General features: G+C 40.4%; 1 protein-coding gene across 2 annotated transcripts in view; it reads right to left on the bottom strand.

Moving 5' to 3' along the window:
- Positions 1-279: 279 nt before the first annotated feature.
- Positions 280-18,899, bottom strand: part of DPY19L3 (dpy-19 like C-mannosyltransferase 3) — a 40,380-nt gene continuing 21,760 nt past the window's right edge. For both annotated transcript variants that reach the window (XM_089539667.1, XM_089539668.1), the window contains exons 15-19: positions 17,967-18,023; positions 16,395-16,477; positions 9,019-9,151; positions 7,718-7,876; positions 280-7,320 (exon numbers count right to left, since the gene is read on the bottom strand). In XM_089539667.1, coding sequence (XP_089395793.1) covers positions 7,150-7,320; positions 7,718-7,876; positions 9,019-9,151; positions 16,395-16,477; positions 17,967-18,023 — 603 coding nt within the window. In that variant the 3' untranslated portion in view covers positions 280-7,149. The remainder of the gene's footprint in view (positions 7,321-7,717; positions 7,877-9,018; positions 9,152-16,394; positions 16,478-17,966; positions 18,024-18,899) is intronic.

Genomic DNA, 18,899 nt, shown 5'->3' with positions numbered 1-18,899 from the left:
TCCCTCAGACAAGCGGCTGACCTTCCTAAGGCTAAGTGTACCAGACAGCAGCAGGGAGGAAAGAGGCTACTGCTAAATCATTTAACTTGAAAATTCAATAAAAGCTACTCTTACAAGCTGTCAAAACCAAAGATGATTTAAATAAATATTAACTCCTCTCAGCATGTTAAGGTCAAAAAGATTCTGATGGCAAAAGAATCCTGACAAGAGGATAGGAATAAACAAGAAAGTTTTAAAAGGAAAATGGCCGAATTAAAAACAACAAGAAGAGGTTTGATTTTCAAAGAGAACTTTTATTGAGAAGACAATAGTCATGCATACTGCTTTGGCATCCTAGAGAATACCTGCCTAGTAAATGACTAACCAGAAAACGTATTGAACTAGAAAGAAGAGTGAGGGACTTGTGGACCCAAACAGTTGTGAATTCTAATGTTCATGCTAGCTTCAGAAAATGAAAATTTTCTCTTTACATCATCAGTGGCTGCAATTCTGCACGGCTCTGAATAGTGCAGTAGAAATGGCTATGGCGAGCCATTTACCACCCCTTAGACCAGTGGTTCCCAAACTTTGGTCCCCCAAATGTTTTGGACTTCGGGTTCCAAAATTCTTGACTGCGGGCCAAGCTGGCTGGGGCTTCTGGGACTTGAAGTCTGAAACACTTGGAGGACCAATGTTTGAGAATCCCTGCCCTAGACCCACCACAGAGTTCCTGAAGCCCCCTACCAACAGCCATTTATGCCTAGAGCATGGAGGGGGGACTGCATCATAATCATCATTGGACTACTTCCCCATAGCTGAATGGAAAGCAATGACATCGTCTGATAAGGTCTAACAGAGTCCTCTAGTGGTTTCAGTAGCTCATAGAATTGGAAGAGACCAGAAGGGCCACCAATTCAACCCCCCTGCCATGCAGGAACTCACAATCAAAGCATCCCTGACAGATGGCTATCCAGCCTCTGCTCAAAGACCTCCAAAGGAGAGACCACCACAGTCTCCAAGGCAGTGTCAACCACTGTTGAACAGCTCTTACTGTCAGGAAGTTCCTCCTAATGCAGTGGTTCCCAACCTTCCTAATGCCGTGACCCTTTAATACAGTTCCTCATATTGTGGTGACCCAAACCCATGAAATTATTTTTGTTGCTACTTCATAACTGTAATTAAATAGGTGTTTTCCAATGGTCTTGGGCGACCCCCATGAAAGGGTCATTCGACCTCCAAAGGGGTGCCGACACACAGGTTGGGAACCACTGTCCTAATGTTTAGGTAGAATCTCTTTCCCGGTAGCTTGCATCCATTGTTCCGGGTCTTATTCTCTGGAGCAGCAGAAAACAAGTTAGCTCCCTCCTCAATATGACACCCCTTCAAATATTTAACCCTTAACCGTCTCTTCTCAAGGCTAAACATACCTAGCTCTCTAAATCTCTCCCAATAAGGCATGGTTTCTAGACCCTTCACCATTTTGGTTGCTTTCCTTTGGACATGCTTCAGTTTCTCAAGATCCTTTTTACATTGTGGTGCCCAGAACTGGACACAGTATTCTAGGTGAGGCCTGACCAGAGCAGAATATAGTGGCACTATTGCTTCCCTTGATCTAGACACTGTACTTTTATTGATGCAGCCTAAAATCGCATTGGCCTTTTTAGCTGTCGCATCACATTATTGACTCATGTTCAACTTGTGGTCTACTAAGACTCCTAGATCCCTTGCACACATAGTCTTGTTCAGCCAGGTGTTCCCCATCCTATATCTATTCCTTCCTTCCTTCCTAAGTGCTGCTTTGTAAAACAGTATCAGCCACTGAGTCCACTCTGACTATGGGAACAGAAGCAAATACTTCTTTCACCATCCCCAATCTCCTCCAGGCATGAATGGCCAAAGATTGGGGGGGGGGGGGTTCAGTGGGTTTATGGTAGACCGAGCAGAGGGCCTTTGGTCACCCCAGAGGACAGGGACACCAACCTCCACCAATGACAAAAAATACACATACACAGGCATAGGTTTAACAGGGCACTAGCCAATAAATGACAGTCCTCTTTTTGGGATAAATGTAGAACAAATCTCACACGTACAATGAGGGGCAAAGCAGAGTAAAGCTGCAGTCCTTCACATGTGTGGAAGTAAATCAACAGCATTTCCAACATATGTCTGAGTAAACATGGTTTGGATTACACTGCAGCTCACTCACAGATGTATGCAACAGATTTTCTAACAAGAAGCTCAGAGTTAATAATGGTTGTTGTATCTAAAGTTAAAACAAAAACTTTACTGACAAGCATCCCGATTGTGAGGTGTGGCTAGAGCAAAATGAAAGAGTGGGAGCAGCCCAAAATGTATCTTTTCAACCCATCTTCTGTAGCCTTGCACCCTCCCAATGAGTCGGATTGCAACAGAGATGGGCAAGTTCTGGAGGCCACTTTTGCCTTTGACAGGAGCCAAAATGTGACTACTTTGCTTTTTTTCCCCTTTCAAAACTGGAAGTGATTGGAAATTTGGTTTTAAACAACAAATCAACAGAGGCGGAGATGCCCTATTACATTAGCAAGGCATAATGTTATATAATTTGAGTTCATAGAGTATAGAATCATAGAACTGGAAGAGACCTCAGGGGCCATCTAGTCCTGCCATGCAGGAATACACAATCAAAGCACCCCTGACAGACGGCCTTCCAATCTGTTTAAAAACCTACAAAGAAGGAGATTCCACCACTCCAAAGAAGTGTATTCCACTGTCAAATAGCTCTGGAGGTTTTTCCTAAGGTTGAGGTGGAATCTCTTTTCCTGTGGTTTGAATCCACTGTTTTGTTGCTTTCTGCAGCTGCAGAAAACAAACTTTATCTTCAGTATGACATCCCTTCAAGTATTTAAACAGGGCTATCATGTCATCTCTTAACCTTCTCTTCTCCAGGCTAAACAGAAGTCCATCCAGGTGCTTTTGGCAACTAATTAAATGTAATGTATAAGAAGGTACTGGATGCCTCTTTCACAACACTGTAAAAAGCAAACCTATTAGAAGCCCATTATACCAGTGTAAAGCCCTCAAGTTGATTCTGGTGACAAATCCTCCTTATCAACACACCCACAGCCACACTCAGATGATTCTTGCTTTAGTGGAAAATCACTTCTTTCAGAACAAAGGCAGCTATCAGGGGCTGGAGGACTGCACTGGACCCCAAAGAGGAGCTTGGAAGGTCACCTACTCCATAATAGTTTCCATTTCTTTGACTTAAAAGTATCCTGAAATGTGCAGAATATGTGGGAGGAGGAATATCACAACTGAGCCATTTTAGGCCCTGGAGAGGCCAGACTTGAAAAAGGAAGTGATCCAGGAGCCAAGTCGAACTAGAATCCATCCTAGTTTGCATTAAAGAACACAGGAGCTGCCTATTCATATGAAGATAGGCTAAGAGTGTGATCACAGCCACACTTCTCAAAGCCCTCTGCACATAGTGGAGTTTGCTTACTCCTCAGGAAACATTCACTGGCTTGTGCTGTATATCTGTCTGGCTTCAAAGTAAGTTTCTGTGGAGAAAGATTACTTTTCAATCAACAATTCTGTGCTACTTTCAATGCTTTTGCTCTTCTTTCTAAAGAGAGTCTTCTGCCTCAGTGCTGACCCCACTGACTCCTGTGCTGCCTGAAGTGATTTTTCCTTTCCTTTAGGATTAACACTCAGAAAAATCCTTGCCGTATCATTCAAGTACCAATTGCTGCCTTCATCTGCTCTTTCCATCACCTGATGGGCGTCTTCACTCTCCTATATAGCTGGCCTGGCCTTGCTCTGTTAATACTGTCTCAGTCTAGTGACCCTGGCACTTTCTTGTAAGCATGAATACTGGTACCTACAGCAGCAAAGCACAAATGAAAATGAAAACCATCAAAAGCTATTTGTGACCGATATTATTTTTTGAAGCAAGTTCCTTTTAACAACATCAAGTCCTCCAATCACCAGATAATAGTACTGAAATTGTTTTGCAGGTATTAGGCACAGTGAATCAGTGTGGCCGACATGACAAATATAAGTAAAGCTCCTTTAAGCCCCCTTAATGCTGCTTCAGCTTCTGCAATTCTGGAAACAGTAACAAGGTGAACAATCAACGATCATCTCTCAATCTCTCTCAGGAACTAAGCCCATCAAAGAGTTCTGTACAACTTAAAAATCCGCTTCCAATATTTTCTCTAGTCCACCAGAAGATATTGCCTCATCCCTTACATACTGTTTCTTTACATTTAAGGATAAATTTGACATGGTGGGTTGGCGCTTAACAGTTCCAGTAATATGCCTGGATTTGTATCATGACATTATCAGACTCTGCATGACAACAAATTTTTTGCATGGGGTCGGGGTTCTTTTGACCCGCAGTGATCTTGGTAGTGACTTTCAAGTCAAATCATGCATACAAGCTACCATAAAAACGACAAGGGCTGACTTGTCATGGCTGTGGAAGCTGGTTGAAAGTACTGTTCAAAGTATGTGCATTTAGAGCCAGCAGATTACACCCACTGCCTTTAAAGAATAGGGCAACCTTATCTAACTGTGCCGTATCTTACATGTGCTTATCCTGAATTAGTGTGCGGCAGCAAACCCCCCTCAGCCCAAGCAATCTGCTGACCCATGCGCACCAGGCACGCACACCTAGAGGTTTAATTAAACTTTTACTGCTTATTAAAATGTTTTATTATGGTATTATGTGGAAATGACAATGGGCTCCAACCTCATTAACAGAAACAGAGTAGAAATTATTCAGGGGCTTTGCTTGCTTAAAACAAAAACGTGGCACACGTCCTGGTTTGATTTAAATGCAAGTTGATTAAAGCCCGCTTCCCTTTTGGTAGCAGCATGAAAGTGCAGAAAGATCATGCTTGTTACTTAATGAACACTCGCCTAAATGTAAATTATTTTCTGTGTGGGTGACAGAACCATATCTAGCCCTACAGTAATTTACCCAGGAACAACTGCAGAGGGGGGAAATGTTTAAATCATTGGGATATAAAACATAGCTCAGTTGGGGAACTTTAATCTCATTACACATCTTGGTTTAATTAAATTTAGGGAAACTAGATGAAGCCCTGCAAGTTTCCCATCATTAGAAATTAATTGTAACCATTTTTGTGCCTGAATTATTTGAGCAGGTCAAACATGGTCCAATAGATGTTTCTATGGTTTTCCAGAAACACTTGATTACTATCTTACTTTGGACCAGTGGGAATTGCACTTGGGCAAATCAAGTTTAAATTAATGAGAGATGGATCCTGTTTTTATTCAAGTCCCATTTGTTCCAATGGGGCCCATGTAGAATAAGTCCCAAAGCGTGATTGTGCCTATAATGGTTAAGTTAATCCTTAAAGACAGGAAAAGTTATCTTTCTAAACCACCTTGCCCCTAAATCTCATATAAAATGTTAAAATTAGCATTAAAAACAATATCACAGTGCTTCTTTTCAAACAATGCATCATTAAAAAGTTGGTAGCTTCCATAAAAAATTTAAAATGTATAAAAATGTGAACTCTGCTTGCCTCAACATAAGATATATGATTTTGGGGTTTTGCTTTGTACAAGGAAGGCGGGAGAAAACAGTGAGAGGTATTCATTTTGGGGGGGGTGAATACTTAATGAATATGTCATGTATAACAAAGAAAAAAATTCCCTTAGAACACAAAAGACCCTATCAATTTTAATGATCCCCATCACACTATTTAGCTGGGCTTCCTACTCTTATGTTAAGAAACATTTGGGGAGGGGGGAGATACATGAATTGATCACTGTTGCATGCAGGACAAGGATTGGGAGCATTTTGCTTTGTCTGTAACACCTCCTTTCAAAAACTGTGCAATACAAGACATTACGGCATGCTACAACATAACCCCCCAACAGAAACCAGAATGAAGAATAATCCACCATGCTCCCAGCATCTTCAGTTTCTTAAAATCACACAGACGAATTCATCACCAAGTGTGGAAAGACTGTAAAACCAACTACTACTAATGGATACAACTCAAATACTGGCTCACAAGTCTAAGTGGTAGAGCACAAGAGCTACTGTACAGGCAATGGACGCAGGCCTTTAAAGGCTACTGGGAAGGTTTGCTGGATGATGATTATAACTGTCAGTAACAACATCCATACAAAATCCAGAACGTTGCCTGAAGGCTTATCAATTGGCAGCTGGCATTAAAGATTCAATTATAAGATGAGCAATAGTGCAAAGAAAACTGTTTTCTGGTAGCTGGAGTACAGCTGTCCCTGCCAGGGAAACATTCATGTTTGAGTACTTGCTAAATCCAAGTTATTGATGGGGATTCTTTTGTGTTACCTTGACCTTAGCTTCAAAAGAGTCATTAGGACACTGGCAGTTCCAACCCCGTAAGCAAAGAACAACTGTCCTTCCAGCTGTGTTGTGTTGAGTAGGAAGCAAACAGAGCTGGGTGTTTGGGAAGGTTACCAAAGACATCATAGCAGTAATGGCTAATACAGAGCCAAGTTCTGGGTCCTAGTGGGATTGGGGGAAATCACTAGAACCCTTTATTCTGATCTTATGTGCTCTAGCAGCAAAAGTTGTTGGATATGGACAGTTAAAGTTAACTCTATGCTATTAAGCACGCTTACTTGGCTGTAACATCCAAGAGACCAGTAAGTAAAAGTAAGTAAGTGTGTTTATATCTAGAATGCTAAAGCAGCCTAAGAAAAAGGAGAGAAAACAACAAGCCAGTGATGTCTCAGGATGACACTAATGAGCCAGAACCCTGAACAGAATGCCCTAGATCAGGAAGAGACTACAGTTGGTTCATATAAGCCCTTGTGAATAGGCTCTTCACGAATTAGGTGTAGTACTAAGTCTTGGGCTCACAGCCCTTCTCTGCGCATCAAGCATCCTTCATAAAGAAAAGAGTCACAAACAACATTGTGGGTGGTATGGTAGAACACATAAAAAGGCTTGTTACTCCACAGTAGGAGCAAACCAGTGGCATTTGTGAACCAGCCCCATATCATTCATAACAGTTTCCTTGACAAAAATGTCACCAAAACAAACCCTTGGGAATTGTCACAGTAATTATGATATAAACATAAACTAGTATACAACCCTGTTTCAAAAAAAAATTAACAATTTTTTGTTAACTCTTAGAATTTTTTCTACAGTGATCAGAGCAAAAACTATGCAGTCTTTTTGTGTCTCACAAGCTTGTATACATGGAATGTTTTGTTTTGAAATACTTTAGTAAAATACATTGTATAAGAAGGCATGTTTCTTTTGATTTCCTCACAGAACCGAGGATATGGCGATGGTTTCAGATCAGGGTCATTTTCCCCAGGACCATCCATAGTCTGCAAGAAAAATTACAAGGTTGTTTAAACATTATACTGTAAAGTAATGGAGCAGGGTGCTCCTCTGCTCTATCCTGTATGAAACTAAAATACCATAAACTTTACTGTATTAAAGGCCATCAAAAGAGAGGTAGACAATATTACTAATTCCCATTTTAATTTCATCTGTGAACCTTAACTAGGATTGATTGATTGATTTTTATATCCCAGCTTTTTACCAAGACAGGATTCAAACAGGCTTGTAAGATATAAACGTTGGACTTCAAGGATTTAACAGGCTTGCTTCCTGATTCACAATGTATTTCCCACAAACCTAGTTGGGATCTAAAATCACAGAGTGTCATAAGTTCACATAACTGGAGTTATTGCTATTAGGCTGACTCTGGTATGTACTTACATGATTATTTGCCATGTCAAGAAGATCACGCAACCTGCAACCCCTGTTGTGTCTTCTTTCATAACAAATACTGTCCTCCAGGATCACAAAGTCAGTACCGAATGACCTAAGAATCCCATGGATATCTTCAGGAGACCTCTTAGCATATACCTGATAAACCTACAAAAGATAAAATGTTGTAATTTCATTAAGACTGATAATTCTTCACCCTGCAAAACAACTGTCATTAGAGCAATGGACCTTCTAGTCCAGCCCACTTATTTCCAGTGACCAACCAGATGAGAAGATCACAACAGGACACAAACACATTGTGATGGAGACCCCTTTGGAACATCTGCCTAGTGAGCTACAAACAACCTTGAGGTGGTTGTAGTGGCTGGGCAGATGAAGCATTCAACCTTAACAAAGTGGAAGTGTATGGGAGGAGTAAGAACTTTGGGAAGGAAAAGAAAGTGAAGAGGAGAGGGACCCTAGAAAGCAGTTTTAAGAGAGGTCTGAGCCAGCAGAAGGAAGGTGCTGTGATGTGATAAAAGATTCAGAGGAGTCTGATACCTGACTAGTGAGCAGACATCAGATATAACTAAATGATTATTGAGTTGGAACTTGATTAAGACATTGTATACTTGTTAAAAAAATAAAATGTAACAGTTTTTCTTCATAAGGGTAGATAGGAGATAATGCTGTGGAAAGGACAGGAGCACGGCTTTTTATTAAGTCAGGCTGAGAGCTAGGCTAAGGAGGAATAAGGGACTGCCCTTACCTGTCATGCACCCTACCGCTCATGTTCTCTAGCAACTGCCACTGACAGACACATGTTACCGCAAGTAACATGGTCATCATAAGTAGTAGCCACTGACTGCCTTACCCTCCATTAATCTGTCCAACTCCCCCCCCCCACTTTAAAGTCATTGGTAGCTATCATTTCATTCTGTGGTAGTGAATTCTGCAATTTAAGCCATGCACGCTAAGAAGATGTCCTGTGTCAGTTGTTAATCTCTGGTTAGTGGCAGGGCAATGCTGATAAACCTTCCTGGAAGATGTTTCATCTACTTCAATGAACCTGAAAATACGTGTGTAATTTTTCACTGGTGTTTTCAGCAACACAGCAATTCATTTTCATTATTAAACGTACCAAATCTGGAGGATGCTAAGGTTGTTGCAATGAATTTGTCTTAGACATGGAATAGTGGAAGCGATGGAGAAGAGCTTTCTTTATCTGCATCCACTAAATATTTGATGCCAGGCTCAACTGTTGTTGGCACCATTGTGGAAATGTGGTGAGTAGATCAGTGCCACTTTACCTGTTTTGTCCGTTCTCTCAGGCTTTTATCTTCATAGTGAGGATGGTTTGTCAAAACTCTGCCTGTACACAGCTTGACACCTGCTAAAAGTTGCATACTTCCAGCAATCACTGCTTTCTTTGGAGTGCTGGTCCTGTACAAATATAAAAATAACTTTGTAACCGTATTAACGTAATGCCACTCATTTGCCAGTTGGGATGGAGCCTCCCTTCTCAGAGGCCATTAAAATCAACTGCCCTGTGCGGAAAAAAGATGTGTTACACAGAAGGGAACTGCTACCTCCATTTACTATCACCAACCTCAGAAGGGTGAGGTCTTATCTCTTATTACTAACATCAACTACATTATAGCCATTTCAGGGAAGGCCAGGTAACTATGATATTGGGAGGCGGATAGGGGGCAAAGGTCTAACAAAGCTTATTTTTTGAACTGTGAACAACTGAGAACTGGTGCCTGATACTTCCTCATCTTTTCTCTATGCGTTTTTTCTTTTGTCTCTTTATACATTGTAAGCCTGAGGCAAGGACTGCCTTATTTTTATTGTTGTATAAGCTGCTCAGGGAGATTTTCTGGCTGAAATGGAGGGATAAATGCTTGAAAAATAATAATAAATAAATAGGAGATTAAAGTGAATTATCTACCTTGCCTGAGCCAAACAGGAGGAATTCTTGTTTGCTCACATCTGCTTGGAAGATGGATATGTCTGGCGGTGAGAATTAATGTCAGTTTTCCAGACTCTAACATTTGAATAAGTATCCTAGGAAATTACATACCCGAGGTGTTTCTTCAGAGCCAGCATTTAGGATAGGATATTCTATGCTTTTCTATTTCAAGTGATTTCTGCAAGTTATTTATTTCAGAAGTGCTCACTATTCCATCTAATGAACACAATACATAATCTATCTTGCTCATCCTGATTTTAAAAGAAAGCACCAGAAAATATATCTTGAAAGAGACAGTAGTAATGATATCCACAAAAATTGTAGTTCTTTACTCTCCATGTGATTAAGTCACACCAAACACTGAAGATGGGGGAATCTACAACTTTATTTGCTTCAAAAAATAGGTATCAGGAGCCTAGTGACCAAAAACACTGAAATAAAGGCAAGAACAGATATCCAACCATATGTACATTTCAGTATATATGTTTGCAGTTTTTCACACTGGTGTCCCATTTTCTCCCTATTTGCCGTATCAGTAAGATGGAAATCATTAATTCCATAGAACGTACAGTCCTGCATTCTTTTAGTGGATTTATCTGACAACTCCATTTGCAACAGAAGCATAAAGCAAAGAAAATGCCACAATAGATAAGAAGTTGCCATGTTGAATTAGACTACTGGGCCATTAGTTCACTATTGTCAACTCTGACTGTCAGGATCTCTGTGGGGTTTCACAACTGTCAGGAAGTGACAGTTTCAGCCACTCCTGTTTCAGCCACTCCTTTATCCAGAATTCCAAAATCCAAAATTGTCTACACGAGTGGCTGAAATAGTGACACCTTCACTTTCTGACAGTTCAGTATACACAAACTTTGTTTCGTGCACAAAACTATTTTAAAATATTATATAAAATTACCTTCAGGTAATGAATTTCACATGTTTAGACTTGGGTCTCGGCGCCAAGACATCTCATTATGTATATGCAAATAATTTGAAAAACTCTGAAATCCTAAACACTTCTGGTCCCAAGCTTTTTGGATAAGGAAGACTCAACGTTCATCTACTTTTTTCAAACACTTGGCTGGAGGGATATTTTAAGGATAAAATGTAAAAAGAAAGAAAGAAGGAAAGCTGACTGTACAAATCACTCTCTAAACTTCACTGTCTACCTGCTAATACGACTGCATACTATTTAAGACCACTATGAATTTTCCATTGAGTTTTCCTGATAAAAATTTGAAAATGTTAAAAGACAACCATAAATGCTTGCTACAGCCTTAAAAGAGATAATCTTAAAAATGCTGCATACATGCCACTACCATTTCTTAAAACTTCTTACAAGGCCAGGCTAATCTCATATACGGACAGTGGAGATAATATTTTCAGCAAGGCATTTCTTTCTCCATTTGGATGGCGGGGGGGGGGGGGAACCCCATCAGCTTCTCTTTGGCTTCTAAAGCAAGCTTCTTTTGAAAAATCTCTTTGCTCCAGTTTAATATTTTATAATTATATTTAAAATATTCAAAGTCACAAATACCATGAAATCTCAGCATATGAATCAGTACAAGAACTTAATGTTATGCTGGTGTAATCATGTCTCTCCAACCACCAGAAGCAGAAACTGAATTCCAGCACAGCACAAAGACTAGTCGTCATCTGAGCTAAAAGGAACTCTGCAAAAAGCCGATTCATACACTGCAAAATTGGCCAGAAAAGGACTTAGTGGCTGTGCAGCCCCTTTTACAGCCTGATTGAGGCTGCAGCAACCGCATGCCGTGGTCCTGATCTGGCCTTTGCAGGGCACAAAAAGGAGTCACAAAAAATTACTCTTTTTTGTGCCCTGCATAGGGCATGATAACAGCTGCCTTATGGCGCTACGTCATGCCGCACAGGATCATGCTGCCCTGGGGCAGAGCTGGTGTGTACATCAAATGGACGCTACACCCGACTCCTCCCCCAACCTGGACTTTCCCACCGGTGTGCACAACCCCTAAATCTTATTTTCTTTCAATTTCTCTTGTAATGTAGGACCTTGGGCTAATCATAGACTCATAGGCGGGATACAAACCGCCGCTTTGCGGCGTTCCCCCGCCGGCGCCATTTGCTCTGCGCGGGAGCTGCAGCAGCCAAACCGCGCGGCTCCCGCGCGGAGCAAAAAAGAAGCTCCATTTTGGAGCTTCTTTCCGCGGCGCACTGATGACGTCGCGAAGCGCCGAGGGCGCATTCGTGACGTCATTAGCGCCGCGACAAGTCTGGACGCTATGCATCCAGTATGTAAAGATGGCGGCGCCCATGTGGAAGGGGCGCCGCCATCTTGTACGTATTGTATACGTACTAGGGTTAGGGGGGTGCGGAAACACCGCCCCTTCCTAACCCTAGTACGTATACAATACGTACTATATGGCGGTTTGTATCCCGCCATAGAGTCAGAAGAGACCACAAGGGCCATTCAGTCCAACCCCCTGCCATGCAGGAACTCTCAATCAAAGCATCCTCGACAGATGGCCATCCACTGGGAGATGGGGAGAGAGACAGTATCCACCAATCCACCTTAGAAAGAAGACAGGGAAAGTGTGAATCAGTTCTACTTCTTTTCCTGTTCCTGTGTCTCTACTGAGTTGGAAATGAATAATTAGTAGAAGTGGAATAATAATTATCCCTGACATATCCACTAGAGGGGGGCAATTAGCCAGCATATTCCTGGCACAATGCACCAGGTGTATTTCATCTTTCCTTGTGAATACTTTGGCTTGATGCAGATGCTAAAAAGCTCCACCTGAATCTTACAGAGCTAATGTGCTTCAAACAACCAAGTGACACTTTTCCATTATGGAAAAACGAAGCAATTTTTACAAATGTCTGAACAAATGATGTATAAAATGAAAGGATAATTTGTTTTTATAGGTTTTTGCCAAGCTCCATAACTAAGCTGCCCAACCTGCAAACAATTTATTCTGCAAGAAATGTCACTAAATAATGACAAGGACTTACAGGTCAAACTGATTTACATTATGTAATTTAAATGTCATTCCAAGCGGACCTGATGGCATTTTGAACAAATAATCTCATTTAGTTTTTGAAGCTCTAAGCTCCAACAAGTTAATTACTGCTAAACTAATGGGGTAAACTGAGCACTACAGTACAAAATAGGAACCTCTGCTGTACTCAGACTTTTAAATAATTATAGGATTACTACAAAATAACTCATTCCATAGTGAGCAGAACTGTGAATAAGACAGAAAGTAGGCAGAAGCAGCACCCTGCACCCAAGATGGCAAGAGAAGTAAGTGTGCTATTGACTGTGTCTACACACACCTTCAAATACAGTATGAAAATGCTTGAAGCTGACTCTCTTTCTTCATAAAGCGGAGGCGGGGAGGGGGGGGGAGAGGAACATGGAACATGAAACTACAATAATTGGTACCTCACAGTATAGGCTGATATTGCAGGGCATGCAGAGCTCCTGCCCACGTTCTGGTGAAATCTAACTCTGCAATCACTACTGTTACTGTACCATACCCTGTTTTATCAGAAAGGTTATTTACACATCAGCATGCAGATAATTATTCTAAAGGCACACCATCTGGGTGAAACAGAACAAGGCACTAAACCTATGCTAGGTAACAGAATGGAGGCAAACAAATCTTATGCAATCTTATACAATATACCCTTAAATAACTGGCTTAGAGGAAGACAGTTCTCTTGGCTCTCAAGAGGACAATCAGATAAAAACATAAAGGTAAAAGGTAAAGGTTTTCCCTTTGACAAAGTTGTCAAGTTGTGTCCGACCGTAGGGGTGGTGCTCGTCTCCGTTATTAAGCCGAAAAGCCAGCATTGTCAAAGACCACTCTGTGCTCATGCGACCAGCATGACTGCACAGAATGCTGTTACCTTCCCACCAGCAGAGGTTCCTATTTTGTACTGAATGCTGTATCTACAGAATATATCTACTTGTACTTTTACATGCTTTCAAACTGAGAGGTTGGCAGAAGCTGGGACTAATGATGGGAGCTCACTCTGTCACGCAACACTTGGGTCTCAAACTGCTGACCTGCTCATCTTGCAATCAACATAATCAGTGTCTTAACCGCTGAGCCACCACATCCCTGATCATAAAACATACTGGGCACAATAAACATCTATTTTCCAGCTTCAATTTGAAGTTTCTGCTATTTGGGGGACAGTCTTTGACTTCTGGTGCTTCCTTTCCTTTTACATTGCAAGCAACCAATACTTTGATTTACAATAACAATCACTACCAAAATGCACGCATGAAATAGTCTTGCACTGAGGCAACACACTGAAATTTATACATTTTCCTCTCATTTTAACTGTATACCTGAGCTTCATATAATATTTGTTTCACTGAAATCTGAGAATTGTTCATTCAAAGCTGATGAATATGATAAATTAATGTTAAATGAAGCTGAACAATCTGTATGTGTATAAGAAGGTGGCAGAGTGGACTACACTATATTGTTGTTGTTGTTAACTGCCCTCGAGTCGTTCTTGGCCCATGGTGATCCTGCTGATGAGACATCTCCAAGACCCGCTGTACTATATTAGACTACACATATACATTCACATTAATGACTGCTTGTTTACATGGAAAATCCCTTCAAAGTATGGAGAAATGTTCTATTTACAGGTAATTTTTTTTAAAAAATTGGACTACAAGTATGGTTCCCTGCATGTACCTGGGAAGATACATCTAATTCTACCACCTCATTCCACTGCACATAGAAATGAATTGATTTAGTTGAACCACTTTTCCCTCACCCTTCAACTGGAAGAAGTCTTCCAGAGGGGCTCCTTATTAAGCAGTCCCTGTCCTCAGGCTTATAATCCAAAAGATGTAAAGGAAAAAGGGTTGGGGGGGGGGGGACTAGTTCAGGCACTACTTCTTAGCCATGGAATAAAAACAGCTCCTGGAAAAATTGAAGCAAACTTTATTGGTTCCTCAGAATAACTGGTGAAGTGTGTCTGTTCGCCTCTTCTCCTTTGTTGTATACTGATGGAATAGCTGCTGCTAGATGACAGCTGATGGAGGGAGTGAATTCTCAGCAGAGTTAATGGTGGACATACTTCTCCATTCTGCCTCTGCTGCATCTTGATAGAACAATTGTTGGGTAACAGCTGAGTGGGAGGCTGGCTGCTGGGACTGATTTCTCAGCAGAGCTAATGGCCCGGTTTCCTTCTCTGTCATTATTATACCATAAGGAAATAGCTACTGCTTAGGTTCTTATGGCCCTTATCTTGCTCTAGATTGGACTGAAGCTCTGACCCACCATTTGAAAACATAATTTACACTTGTCATACTATACACTGAATAGTCTACTTTTACCTTTTGTGACTGGCAACCTGTAAAGATAAATTTAGCTTTCGAATTGTATTTTGTCTGAAAACAGACACAAAAACATTCCTGGAGGAGAAAACTGTACGTCAAAACAAAAAGGCCTATGCAGAAAACCCTGCATGAGGCAAGATGAAGTTCAGCTGAACTTTTAAAGGGCTGAATGAATAATGATTGAACCCTTTTTGACAACAGAAGCTTAGAAGGCAAAAAAGTATCCATTCCAATTGCAGGTGAGAACCATAAATTTGTTTTTGGCCCTTTTAATACATAAGTAATTAACTTCTTCTTATGTGCATAGTGTTCACACGTCAATGCAATAAATTCCACATAACAAATGATAACCAAAAGTGTCTACCATGATTTACAAGGAAAAGAGAATAAACAGCAGTTTAGTATTCTTTGCTCAGGAACTGTTTGAAAAATTGCTCTCATTGCAGCCAGTCAAATCCAGTTTGTGGCTGAAACCAAAGCCACATGTATATTTTATGTATAAATCTATATATAAAACACTGCATATTGCACTCCAGAGGCCAGGGCTATCAAACATTTAACATCTCTTAATACAGAAGTGGTACTAAAGACCCCTGGCTGGTGAGTATTAGTCATGAAAACATGTCAATATAGTAGCAGAGGGACAGAGATGACTTTGGTCTTCTTTCAGAATGCTGTCGATAATTTATATTACCTATTTACTAGTGAATAGTTGCACTGCCCATTAACAATTCTGCTGAAAATGCAATGCAGTGGTATAAAAGCTAAACATACTCCTGTCAAAGGCAAGAATGTCCTGTGCCCCCTTTTAAAAGGATGTTTTATGCTAAGGATAGTCAGAACAGGACTAGATACCAATTTAAAATATTTAACAATTAAACTAAATTAAACAAATATTGTGTAATTTTTGATCCAGCAGGGGGAGGGAGAAAGCTGGATTCATTCCAGCCACTCTTCTTGGGGATGATAGATGCATGGGCTGAAAAGTTTCTTCCTGCCTGCCTGCCTTTCTTTTTTTAAAATTAGACTTATAAAAGCATACAAAAGACACATATATGCACATATTGAAAAGTTTCAACTAATGAGAATCTGTTGGCTGGAAGAGTCCAAACTCTTATGGTGATGATGTTGGCTATCACTATAGCTGTAAGCTGCTACTGTAGTATGAGTCTGTGTATGGAACAGCAGCATTATTTTTGGGTGGCAGTTTTGCTAACCACGGCCAAAGGTTTTCATGGGCTGCACAGCCCACCTTTTAGAAATGGTCAATATAGGTCACGGATAGAATCAGAGGGTGCCATCACTAAGCACACCAGCTTGCTCTTAACAGACAGCATCTTATTTAAATAAAGTAAAAATCCTCTTACTTAATCCAGTTCATCAGCTCCACTGTGTCTGGGTCATAGAATTCTCGCAGCTCTGACAGCTCAGCCATCACACCAGGCCAGAACTAGAATAAAAACAGGACATGAGAAAGCACAGAGGGAAAAAAACCCCAGATAGTAGAAGAAATTCAAAATGGATACTTTCAAAACACTGGTGAGAAATGTGATTGTTTTTGTCAACAACAACTACAAGCTGCATAAAAAGCAACTTGTATTTACTTTACTCAGCAATAACTGTTTGGTGTATTAAGCTGCCTTATACTAGATCAGACCATTGGTCCCAAGTCTTCTAGTTCTCAGGCATAATTCTTTTCTAGCTCTGGCTTTAGATCCCTGCTATCTCCTGGTGGTTTCCTATCCAAGGACTAATCAGGTCTCAATCCTGCTCAACACATGACCATTCCAAAAAGAAAAAAAATCTTCCTAATGTGAGGAGTACATGAGATAATATATACAAATATATAAATTTTAAACCGAATGCTTTATGAAAATATAGACAGTAGGAGGAATATTAGTCAAAAAGTAGTACTAGGATGGGGAAGAATGTTAAATTTCCTGCCCTTTTAACCATTTTTCACCTGCAGAAGCAAGGGTTTTTGTGGGGGGGGGGGGGGGTCCAGATGTGTTATCTGTAAGAATAAAAAAACACTAGAAATCTTTTGTGCATGAAGATGAAAATTGCTAGACCATGTTAAACAAACTCAGAAACAATTTACAGATTTTGTGATGCACTTAGAGATGCTTCAAGTCAGCTAGCAGAGTGACCATTGCTGAATTCAAATTAAATCTTTCAAGCAACATATCTCAATTTGCAGCCGCCACATGCCTCCAAAGAGGCTTTCATTAGCTTATTTGAGATTAGGTTATAATCCCTCCCCACAATCCACAGGTTGGGGGAAGCAGCTATTTCATATTTGAATTGATAAAATATAACCAAACAAGACCATACAAATAAATTCCTGAATGTGGATTGAGACCAGTTAAAATATTTATATCAAAACTGGAATCACAGTATTTTGAAGGAAGAGTAAGGTATCTAGGCCTTCTCCACTCTGCCTCTGCATAAAAAGGAAAGAGCTGCATAGAGCACTGCGTAGTCAGGTGAAGACGATGGTGTCTTGTATCCAGGGTTGCAGGGAAAGTGCTTTTATGTATGTGAAAATATGAATGAGCTGGTCAACTAGGATCACCTCTTGAGGGTGGAGGGAAGGCCTGACTGAATTGATACATTTCCTTCTCTATCTCTCCCAGTAGAAGTGATCATGGCTATCACAACCAATAGCACCAGTTGTCTCTTTAATGAGAAGACAGAGGGCAAACTTTGCATATATCAGTTAGCATGATGCCTACTTCTGCATGACAGGATCTTTGTACTGTTTTAGATATCTATGCAGAGAGTTACACATTTGTCTTCTGTCTAGCTATTAAGAACTAACACTGACTTGGAGTTTGCCTCATATTTAAACAGGTCATTTTCACAGAGAGAAATTTTGAGTAAGAAAGTTTTGAGTAAGAAAGTAAGCAAAAACACTAAAAAGAAAAAAAGAGTCCTACCTTGTAACAAAGATACAGTAATATCAGCATTGATGTTAAATATCTAATCACAGAAACCTAGGAAAAAGGCAACAATTGCAGATAATTACACACACACACACACCAGATTAATGATAAACAATGCATCACAATCTCATTTTGGGCCTAGAGTAACTTGATTTTATGTCACTGAATAGTATCTATTAAGATCTTTAACAAAACATCATGCTGCAACTTGGCTTCTTTATACAGTATTGCAAAATTCATATTACAAATTTATTTTATTGTGGTTTATGTGAAAGATTATATACTGTTGTTTCTGTTATTCTTCTTGAGAAGCATTATTTTGTTTATGACTTCAACTGCTTCTGCAACATCACCATCTAGTGGACTTAAATAGCATGTTTTAAAAAAATACACTTCCAAAATGCTCACTTCCCCAAATTCCAAATTAAACTGCATATACATCAAAACATCCACTGCCCTACAAATGTTTTAAGCATCTGATAATTTCCCTTTTACTGGTGCTTAAAAATCTGAATTTCATGTTGCTGCTGTTGATAGCTGCCTTTGAGTTGTTCCTGAGACATGGTAACCCTGTGGATGAGACATCTCCAAGCCGCCCTATAATGCACTGATCTGCTTGGATCTTGCAGACGCCTGTGGCATCCCTGATTGAGTCTATCCATCTGGCATCAGGTCTTCTTGTCCTTCTACTACCTTCTACCTTCCCTAGCACTATTGTCTTTTCTAAAGAGTCATGCTTTCTCATGATGTGGCCAAAATACAACAGCCTCAGTTTCATCATCTTGGCATCCAGGGAATCCACGCTTGATCTGTTCTAGGATCTATTTGTTTGTCTTTTTGGCTGCCCACTGTATCCTCAAGACTCTTCTCCAGCACCACAAGTCCAATGAGTTGATTTTCTTCTGTTCTGCTTTCTTCAATGTCCAG

Source organism: Sceloporus occidentalis, unplaced genomic scaffold (assembly GCF_023333645.1).
Source record: "Sceloporus occidentalis isolate IW3139 unplaced genomic scaffold, rSceOcc1.0.p SCAF_10, whole genome shotgun sequence".
NCBI classification, from domain to species: domain Eukaryota; kingdom Metazoa; phylum Chordata; class Lepidosauria; order Squamata; family Phrynosomatidae; genus Sceloporus; species Sceloporus occidentalis.
This window is presented reverse-complemented; position numbering and strand designations above follow the sequence as displayed.